General features: G+C 47.9%; 1 protein-coding gene across 1 annotated transcript; it reads left to right on the plus strand.

Annotated features, from left to right (window-relative positions):
* The first annotated feature begins 3,886 nt into the window (after positions 1–3,886).
* Positions 3,887–8,918, plus strand: LOC118093738 (somatostatin). The gene is made up of 2 exons (XM_035133404.2): positions 3,887–4,189; positions 8,513–8,918. The coding sequence occupies exons 1-2, from the start codon at positions 4,049–4,051 to the stop codon at positions 8,723–8,725; spliced, it is 354 nt and encodes a 117-aa protein (XP_034989295.1). The 5' UTR covers positions 3,887–4,048; the 3' UTR covers positions 8,726–8,918.
* Positions 8,919–10,925: the final 2,007 nt, after the last annotated feature.

Here is a 10,925-nt window from a genome sequence, read left to right on the forward strand (position 1 = left end):
TGTACACAATTTCCTTGGTGTTTGTGATGTCTGACTATTTCTTCATGACACACTGATCCCCCCCACCGCACCCCACATTGCAAGTCACTCTTGTGGGAATGTTCCGGGAGGCAGGAGTGGATATGTTGTTAAATAATATCCTTCCTAACTTGTGTTTGCAAGTCCCTTTACTTAGCAGAGTGCACCCCCCCTTTAATACACAGCGGTTAGCTCAGGCATCCCCAAACTTCGGCCCTCCAGATGTTTTGGACTACAGTTCCCATCTTCCCCGACCACTGGTCCTGTTAGCTAGGGATCATGGGAGCTGTAGGCCAAAACATCTGGAGGGCCGCAGTTTGGGGATGCCTGGGTTAGCTTGTTGCAGGCTCGTTTGAGCTTCTCAGTACAAGATCCCTGGTAAGAGCCCTTCTTGTCCCTCTTAAAAAGAATAGACACGACAATCTTACGTTAAAAGTATAAAAGTAGTTTACTCACATTCATTCAGTTCACAGTTGGATCCCTGAAGGCAGACTTAGGTTACAAAAGTATATATACACATGGAACTAGCCCATAAGGGAGTTAGTCCCAAGTGACTGCAGACAGGCAGTCACTTCTGTTCACATGTTGAGAGCAGGATGGAGAAGAGGTGAAACAGAAAGGGCTGGGGGGCTGTGTGCATTTTGGTTTTGTTACCTGCATAGGTAAGGTCACGCCCACCTCTAGTCACATGCAGAGGAAGTTTTGTCCCAGCCCAGGAGGAAACAGGGAGTTTGTGACTGGCTGGACCAATCATTCTCCAGCATGACCACTCTAGCAAAACAAGGAATGTTGTACTCGACTTCTACTTATGTATCATATCCTACAGCAGGGGTCAGCAAATCTTTTCAGCAGGGGGCTGGTTCACTGTCCCTCAGCACTTGTGGGTGCCGGACTATATTTTGAAAAAATAAAATAAAAAATGAACGAATTCCTATGCCCCACACAAATAACCCAAAGATGCATTTTAAATAAAAGGACACATTCTACTCATGTAAAAACATGCTGATTACCGGACCGTCTGCGGGCCGGATTTAGAAGGCGATTGGGCTGCATCCGGCCCATGGGCCTTAGGTTGCCTACCCCTGTCCCACAGTATCCTTTTCTCACAGTGGCCAAGCAGATGCCCCAGTGGGAAACTCACAAGCAGAACCTGAGCATAAGAGACCTCTCTCCTCCTGCGATTTCCAGCAACTGGTCTTCAGAGGCAGAGCATAAGCATAGATGTCCTGACTACCAGGTAGTAGCCATCGATAGCCCTCTCCTCCTCCATGAATTTGTCTAATCCTCTTTTAAAGTCTTCTAAGTTGGTGGCCCTCACTGCCTCCTGCAAGTTCCAAAGTTTAACTGTTCATGACAAGGCACACACACACACACACACACACACACACACACACACACACACACAAAGGTCTCAAAGTGATTTAAAAGCATTTTAAGAGCCTGAGTATAAATGAAAGGCTTCATTAAATAGTTCATTAACAGTCACAGAGAAAACCTTTGGCAGCAACACCTCCTCAGTGGCAGCTGTTTCTTGTGGTTGTGCACAAAAACTCACAATTTCCACACAGTCACAGGCCATACACCAGACGTTGTTCTTTCAACCTGCTTCCACAACATTAGGGCTAGAGAGAGTCTCATTCCTCTTCCTGAAATGCTGTGGACACACACAGAGATGGTAGAAAAGGTAAAGGTAAAGGGACCCCTGACCATTAGGTCCAGTCGTGACCGACTCTGGGGTTGCGCGCTCATCTCGCATTATTGGCCGAGGGAGCCGGCGTATAGCTTCCAGGTCATGTGGCCAGCATGACAAAGCCGCTTCTGGCAAACCAGAGCAGCACATGGAAACGCCGTTTACCTTCCTGCTGTAGCGGTTCCTATTTATCTACTTGCATTTTGACGTGCTTTCGAACTGCTAGGAGCTGGGACCAAGCAACGGGAGCTCACCCCGTCACAGGGATTCGAACCACCGACCTTCTGATCAGCAAGCCCTAGGCTCAGTGGTTTAACCACAGTGCCACCTGGATATAAATTTCATTAAATTCTCATGTTATGGATTTCTACTGATTCTGAAGAACAGTAGTGGAGTTTTACTTCAGCAAGGAACATCTTCAGTTGAGCTATGTGGTCTCCCCTCCATGCAGTTTCAGGGGAAATCGCATTAGTGTTTGTGAAGCAACCATCACGGTAATATGTCAAAGCGTTCCAGGAAACAACAGCAGACTTTGGCTCCGGGGCCTAGGACAGTTCATTTCATGCCAGGTGCTCCCCATTCCCCAGGAGAAGGGTCATAGCTGAGTGGCAGAAGATTTTCGGTTCAATCCCTGGCATCTCCAGGTTGCCAATGGGTGAGAATTCATCTAATAATCCTGGGGAGCTGCTGCCAGTCAGTGTAGACAGCACTGAGCTAGATGGTACCAATGGTCTGATGAGGCGGCTCCCCAAGTTCCGATTAAATCAGCTCATGGTTCAGAACCATGATGTCTGGGAACTTGTTTTATTTCCAAGTGAAGAGCTGTGGCTCAGTGGCAGAGAATGTGGTTTGAGGGAAGGGAATCTGCAAGATCTCTTCTGCAATCACCACAACTGGAACGCCACATACAGTACAGTTCTGGTCACCTGGCCTCAAAAAGGATCTTGGAGAAGTGGGAAAGGTTCAGAGAAGGGCAACCATAACGATAAATGGAGTAGAGAAAATCCGCTCTGAAGAAAGGCTGCAGTGTTTGGGGGCTTTAGGTTTAGAGAAAAGGCAAGTAAGAGGCTTCCGATGGAGAGAGTGGATAGAAAAAAAGCTGTTCTCCTTCCCTCATAACACCAGAACTTAATACCCTCCAAGTGCCCCGATTTTCCAGGGACAGACCCGGAATAGCGAAAGCCATCCCAGGTTCTGATTTGATCTCAGAATGTCCCCATTTCCCCCACCAGTGCTGGCACCACCAAGCTCAGGGAAGACGGTGAGCTGGCGCTTGTCCTGAGTGTGGCAGTGGCCACAGGAGGGGAGAGGGGGCTCCTGTGCTGAGATCCTGTTTCCCACAAGAGGCATCTGATTGGACACTGTGAGAACAGGACTAGATAGGCCCCTGGCCTGATCCACAAACTACTTCTTCCGCTCTTATGGCTATGATTGCAAGGAGGCAGCCAGGCAATCATAGCCATAAACGAAGGGCCCAATCCGGTGGTAAGTTCTGCGGCTCCACCTTCGTTTCAGTGGATCGGGCGGAGCAGAATTTCCCTCTGGATCGGCCCCCAAATCTCCACCTAGACTCCTCAAGACTTCAGTCCTGAGCAAATTTGAAGAAGCGGATCCGAATGAATCCGACCAGACTTCCATTCAGCTGCCTGAAAAACGAAGCAGAGCACCTGGAGGTTTTCGTGAGCGGGTCCTCTAGTCAGTTTGCTCGCTCCGCGTCTGTCATATCCACCCTCCCTGGACGGAGCAACCTCCTGCGGCGGCGGGGAGGGAAGGAGGGATTCGCGAACGCCCCCCCCCCCCGCTCACCCTTCCCTCCACCGGACGCCCACTCCTCCAGGCCAAAGCTCTCCTCTGTGCGTTCGGACTTCCGAGCGCGCCTGTGGGAACTTTGCGCACCGATTCTCCCCCAACAGGGCATCTTTGCGGCCAGCGTTGCGTGTCCTGTGGGGGCAAGCGTCACCATGCCTCCTCCTCCTCCTCCTTTCAGCCCTTCCTCTGTAGACACGTGTCAACCCCCTCACTTGGGGGGGGGGGTAACAGATCCGCGCGCTTAATGGGGCGTCAAAAAGCGCCGGGCTCCTTTTTGCGGGGAGGGGGAGTTGTTACACCTCTTCCTTGACGTCAGCAAAAGGCATTATAAAAGGGGGGCGTCGGTAGAGATCCCAGAAGCCACGATCGCCCCTCGGTTGAGCTGTAGCAGCGACCCCAAGGAGCGGAGACGTCGCAGCAGCAGCGCCATTCCACCGTCCCTTCCCGTCCCGTCCGGCTCTTGCGCGCTCTTCGCCTCCTTTCTCCGCTCGCTTTCCCCGGGAAAGAACCGCTCTCTCAGGCTTCGCCAGCATGCTGACCTGCCGCCTCCAGTGCGCCCTCGCCCTGCTCGTCTCGGTCGCCCTGGCCCTGAGTACCGTGGCCGCCGCCCCCTCGGACCCGAGGCTCCGGCAATTCCTGCAGAAGTCGCTGGCCGCAGCGGCGGGGAAACAGGTAAGGGACCCAGGAGTCCGAGGGAGGGTGGAGGGAGAGAAGGGCGTGGGGAGCAGAGCTAGAAGGAAACCGGAGAGTCTTTGAGCAGGTGCAGAATCCCTTCTCCTTATCACTACTTCGAAGCAGTAGCAGCTGCTGGATCAGACCCTAGACCTCCTTCCCCTTAATGCAGAGGCAGACTGCCGCTGTCCATAGAGGTTCCACTCCTCAGTTATATAAGAGCTAATACAAACAGCAGAAGATATCCCAAATGGGTTTTTTTGGCAACGGGTTATTTTATTTTATTCATTTAATAAGATTCCCCCCAGAAATGGTAAATCCGGATTAACTGGGTGGGAATACAGTTGGCATTTTGATGAAGACCACTGCCCCACGGAACTGCTGAGATAACTGTCACAGGTAGCACTGAACCCTCAACAAACATCGGGGTGGAAGCGCCCTTACATGCCCTTACTGGGGGTAAATTTATTTGCGGGGGGGGGGGGGGGGGGGCTAGATGACCTGCATTGTACTAGATGACCCAGACCTTCCATTCTACAGTTCTATGATTATATGCGCAAGCTTGTCCTGTAGCAAGTGTTAAAGAGCACAAGAAAACTGCAAGTAGACAAAGGCAGTAAATGAGCAGCGTGAATTTTTTAAAAAAAATCAGTCATATAGCCAGCCTCGGATGCAACCACACACCACAACCGAAATTAATCCCGCTCCCTGATACCGACATCTAAGAGACATGGCTGGGAGACGCAAATTCCAAAGGTCCTAGGACTTCCTCGACAATTTGGGTGTGTCTCAGACTAAACGCTGATCAGGGGGAGCCCTGTAGCTCAGAGTCCAAGCATGCCATGCTCCAAGGTTTAATCCTTCGCCAACGCTCAGTGACAGAGCATCTGCTTTGTGTGCGGAACGTCCCAAACTCACTTCCCACTGGCAACCTCTCCAGGTAGGGTTGGGAGAGACTCCTGCTGCAAACCCCTGGAGAGCCACTGCTGGTCAGGGTAGACAACAGTGGGCTAGTTGGGTCAGCAAGTTCTGACTCAGTATAAGGAAGGCTCCCACGTTCCTTTCAATTCAGACCTTAATTCGGGACCATGAGAACTGGAATCTTGTTTTATTTTTCAGGGGAAGAGCTCAGTAGTAGAGCATCTGCTTTGCTTGCAGAAGGTTCCAGGTTCAGCCTCCAACATTCCCAGTAGGGGGGCTATGAATATCCTCTGCCTAGAACCCTGGAGAGCTGTTACCGGTCATTGTAGACAATACGGAGCAAGATGGACCAAGGGTCTGGCATAGTGTTCATAGTTTTCCTGGATTCATCCTGCCTGAAACCCTGGCGAGCTACTCCTGCCTGCCATTTGCTCCTCTGTCTCGGGCAGCCTTGCACTGGCCCTGAGCACTGCTATTTCCCCACCCCACATTGTTGTCATCAATTTCAAAAGCACAAATAAACACATGCAATACTAGAGAAAAGCTTTCCCGGAATTTCCTAACAGCAGAAAGCATCTTTATGTTTTCATCCGGTCCTCTTTTATGTACTGTAATAGGGAACTGGCCAGGGCTATAGGGAACTGGCCATGGTGCTGAAAAGAAAACCACTCCAACAGCTCAGCCTGACCAAGGCTACTCAGAAGGAAGCCTTGCATCCCAGCGAGTGTGTTCACATTGCAGGCTTAAGATAGTGACCAGAGGGATGTTGCGCTGGTCCTGGGATGGCAGAGGGGAAAGGAAGTTGGCTTCAAACCATGCAAGAGCACAGAGTTTCAGGGGCCAACTGTGTTGGCAAGCATAGGAACAAAGGAAGCTGCCTCACTCCGACTCTTGGTCCATTTTGCTCAGTGTTATCAACCGTGATGGGCAGAACCTTTCCAGGGTTTCAGACGGGGAGTTTTCCCCAGCTACCTGGAGATGTTTGGGTTTGAATCTGGGACCTGTTGCCGGCAAAGCATGCTCTCTACCACTGAGCCAAGCAAATGTCTGAGCTGCACAAAATGACTCAATGCAATTGTGAGGTGCAAATAACTCTTTTTAAAGGTGCTGGTCCAATAGCTGGAGAATCTTTCAAATTTTCTCTGTCTTTCCCACGGAAAATCTCCACCAGCTTAAAGAGCTGGTTCGCACATGCTGTGACCCACCATTCCAAGTGGGTCCAGATTACTGCTTCCTTCCGCTTTTGTTAGATGCTGCCTTCTGCAATAGCTGCATCCATAGGAAGCTGGTTTGTACTGAGTCAGACCATTTGGTCCTTCTAGCCCAGTGTTGTCTACACTAAGTGGCAATGGTTCTGAGGCATGTTTCAGGCGGGGAGTTTCTTCCAACCTTAAGTGGAGGCAACGGGGATTGAACCTGGGACCTTCTGTGTGCCAAGCAGATGCTGTGCCATTGAGCCAGGGTCCTTCCATTTGGCAGTGGGTGCCAAAGGGACTGAGGAATGGCAGGTGCTGGCACTGCCCTCCACCCCCAAGCCATGAAAATTTCCCTTTCAGATGTGATGTTGAACCTCTCTAGATGATGGGCCTCCTGTTTAGGGCTAGTCCTACTGTGGGTGGTGATCGTGTGGAAGATCCACACCAACCTCTTTTCCTTGGATCAATTATTGTACAGATCACAGCTCCATCTGCAAATAAGTGGGGGGTGGGGTAGGAAAGGATATGAGGTGAGATCGTAAGATCTGCCTTGGTGGCTCTGATTAAAGTTCACCTAGTCCAGCATTTGCCCGCAATTGCCAGCCAGAAGCTCCTGGAAAACTGAGAAGAAAACTACTTACTGTTTTCAGCTGTTGTTTGTCCCAGCCCCTCCCCTCCCCAAGAAAACCTCACCTCTGGTACTGAGAGGCAAAATACATGGAGACATCTTTAGCTGTTTCCTTCAGCAGCCACTTCTGGATCCGTCTTAGATGATCTAATCTAATATTGAAGTGGGACCCCTGGTCCATCTTGCTCAGCATGGTTAACACTGGCTGCAGTTTATCCCCAGGGTGTAAGGTGGGTTCTCTCCCAGCCCTATCTGGAGAGGTTTGAACCTGCAGTCCTCTGCCAATTAGGAACACGAGAAACTGTGTTAAAAGGTCAGATCAATGGTTCATCTAGCTAAGGAGATGGCAATGGCTCTCCAGGGTTTCAGGGGGAAAGGGGGCTTTCCAAGGATGGAGTGGGGAATCTCTGGACTGCAGACCAAACATGGCCCACCAGGCCCCTCCACCCAGCCGAGGCCACACCCCTCCCCAGCTCTGCTTTGTGCCCTCCTTGAAGACTTTTGCCTGGCTAGAATGTCTCCTTGAACTTGCCTGCCTAAATGGAGGTGTGTGGATAGGGGCGTAACCTACCATGCTCCGGCCTCTGTTGTCTTTGGCTCCAGCCATTACGGTACTGGCAGGTTACCACCAGAACATTTCCCATGAGGTCATGTGACCCTTGGGGTGTGAAAGATTCCCCACTGCCATTCTAGGTCCTCTTTAAGCTGTTCCTTTGTCCAAGATGAAATGAATGTAACCAGAAGGCATTGTCCAGGGATATAAAACCACTTTCTGCCCCAGTGGCTCATGTGGTCATCATAAAAAAAACTATTGGCATGAGTCTCTCTCTTGTCTGATATGCAATATTAGTTAATTGATTTTTTTGTCAAAAAGCACCAACATAACAAAAAGAGAAACAACAACAACGGAAAGTGTAAACCACAAAGCATCTCAACCTGGGAGGAAAAAAGGACAAAGATATAGTGCCTTCATTTATTTTATAAAAATTATACACTGCTTGATTGTAAAAGAAAACCTCAAAGCAGTTTTCAAGAAGAATAAAGCAATAAAATTATCAGTCAAATCAGTCAAAACAACTCATTAAAATATTCAAAAGGTAAAACTGGCAATGAAATGAACTAAAAACAGACTTACACATGCATCAGCTGTCTAAATATCTGGGTAGGTTTGTCCATACAAAAATGTTTTTTTGCAGGTGCTGAAAAGAGTACAGTGCAGGTGCCTGTCAATAGGCAGGGAGTTCCAAAGTGTAGGTGCTGCAACACTAAACTACTGATTTCTCACAAATGCGGAATGAGTATCATGTGGCACCTGTAATGGTGCCAGCTGCAAAAGAGTAATCAAGTATTGACTCATGCGAAGATTCCCTTTACCAATAACAAACAAACAAAATCAAGGTATTCTCCACCTCTGAGTCCTGTCATTTTTGAGAATAGAGGTTCTGTGAAATCTGGTATGAGCCAGACATTTGCACATACTGGTGGCACTGAGCTGCAAGGAATCATGCCATATAGCAAGATAAATGGCTGTGCCAAGCTCAGTCTCTCTCCCTCTCTTTATCTCTTTCTCCCTCAAAGGAATTGGCCAAGTATTTCCTGGCGGAATTGCTCTCAGAACCAAGCCAGACAGACAATGAGGCCCTGGAATCAGACGATTTGTCCCGTGGAGCCGAGCAGGATGAGGTGAGGCTGGAGCTGGAGAGATCGGCCAACTTGAACCCAGCCCTTGGACCCAGAGAACGCAAAGCCGGTTGCAAGAACTTCTTCTGGAAGACATTCACATCCTGTTAGCTGGAGAAACTTCTTCCTTTCCCTCTATCTCCACCTCCAGCCTTTCCTTTCTTTTCCTGTCCCTTCATGCCAGGAGCTGAAGACTGTATTGTATAAAATTCATTGTCAAGGTAATATGAAAAGGAAAAAAAAAACCACCTCACTTTGATTTTGAAGTTGTTTTAATAAAACATTCAGTTTCAATTGTACACAATTTCCTTGGCGTTTGTGATTTCTGACTATTTCTTCATGACACAATGATCCCCCCACCCCACCCCACATTTCAAGTCACTCTGATGTGCCCTTTTTAATCCCTTCTTGCAATAAAGTTTATGCTTCAAAGTTTCATGGTTATAAATTTTATTTCTGTCCTTCTGTAGAGTTCAGGTGAAAAAGCAATGTCACGATGGAGACCTCTAAAACCATCCTTGACTACGGTCATCTTGAGTTTCTCTGGATTTAGGAAGATTGTGTCCAGTGCAGGCTCTTCAGTTTAATATTTGCTTAAGTGGAGATGTCAGGAGGTCTTTTTACAGGCCAAGGACATCCTTGAACCCAGCACACCAACTGATGTTGGCCCTCACACTTAAGACATGTGTCTGCAAAAAAAGAAAAGAAAAAAGAAGGAATTTCCAGAATGGTTAGATATGTACCCTTTTCACAGATAAGACATTTTGGCAGTGAAATAAAGTGGCCACACAAACGTTTTAAAGTATATTGGCTCTCGCCTTACGATATTAAAATTTGTCCTGTTGAGAAGCAGAAAAGTCAGCCATCAGTAGCTGTTAAAAAAGAGAGAGACACCAATGTGATGAAACCTTTCTAGCTCAGCCTTCCATAACTCAGTGCCTTCCAGATGTTTTGGACTGTGCATCCCATAATTGTTAGCCACATTTGGCCATGTTGACTAGGCTTGATGGGAGTCCTAATCCAAGAGATCTGGGTTGGGGAAGGCTGTTTACATTATCTACTAAGGTGTCGTTTGGTAATTAAATATGTTGCTCTGAATATCTTACATAAGGAAAGTCTGCTGGATCAGGCCAATGGCCCATCTGTTCCAGCATTACCGGTAGCCAAACATATTCTGCAATATTCACTCCTATTTCACTGTATCTGAAGAAGTGTGCATGCACACGAAAGCTCATACCAAAATAAAAACTTAGTTGGTCTTTAAGGTGCTACTGAAGGAATTTTTTTATTTTACTTCGACCCAGACCAACACGGCTACCTACCTGTAACCATATTCTGCAAATGTTGGGAAAACAGTTCCACCCAGTCCCGGCCTGCACCACCATAACAGTTGGGAAATTCCACGTTCTCTTGTTTTGTCAGTTTAAAACATGTTGCTAGTCCACAAGGACTGAATGCATTGGAGGAGATGTGGAGTAACATTGAAGCTTTCTTTTTATTTATTAACTGCTGTTAATAAATATTAACTGCTGCTCCCTTGCTTTGGGAGGGGTGGGGCTGAAGCTAAGCTGTATGGTGAAATCGGTGGACAAATGCGTATTTCTAAAAGGTTCCTGAGTGATGTCAGGGAGAAGTGGAACTAAACTCATGGCTAACATAAACTCTTGAAAATTTCCAGCTCCTCTGCGAATGATAGTTTGTCCTGAATCATATCAAATACTGAAGCAAAGTCTCCAGCACTTGAAAAACAACAACAATCAATCACCTCTCATACAAATTATCTTAGTAGTTAATGACAATCATATATATCAGCAGAGGATGTAACCCAATGCCCAGTAGTGTTGAAAATATCATTCCCGCATGTTGTGTTCTGGACTGGACCAGAGTTGTCTCGTAGCCAGAGCAGTTGCTTTCATTGCAGAAAGTCCCAAGTATCTACCTTCAACACATTCAGCAAAAACTTGGCTCTCAAGTGACAAGGAATGGAAAAGACCCTTGTCTTGGGTCATACAAAGCTACTGCCAACTCAAGTGGGAAAAATGCAGCAATGGGCTGCTTCATTAAGAGGCAGCCTCATGTCTTCACCATCAAATAATTTTTCCCTAATTAAAAGCAGGAAAAGATGCTCCTTTTATAAAGGACATGCTTATAATGGACAACAACTTAGATTCTTCTTCTTCTTCTTCTTCTTCTTCTTCTTCTTCTTCTTCTTCTTCTTCTTCTTCTTCTTCTTCTTCTTCTTCTTCTTCTCCTCCTCCTCCTCCTCCTCCTCCTCCTCCTCCTCCTCCTCCTCCTCCTCCTCCTCCGCCTC

The sequence above is a fragment of the Zootoca vivipara genome, chromosome 5 (genome assembly GCF_963506605.1).
Source record: "Zootoca vivipara chromosome 5, rZooViv1.1, whole genome shotgun sequence".
Taxonomy (NCBI): domain Eukaryota; kingdom Metazoa; phylum Chordata; class Lepidosauria; order Squamata; family Lacertidae; genus Zootoca; species Zootoca vivipara.

Bases quoted from the DNA above. Each gene is read 5' to 3' on its own strand.
- LOC118093738 (XM_035133404.2), top strand. From the start codon at position 4,049: ATGCTGACCTGCCGCCTCCAGTGCGCCCTCGCCCTGCTCGTCTCGGTC. The intron at 4,190-8,512 runs GTAAGGGACCCA...TCTCCCTCAAAG, and splicing joins CCGCAGCGGCGGGGAAACAG to GAATTGGCCAAGTATTTCCT.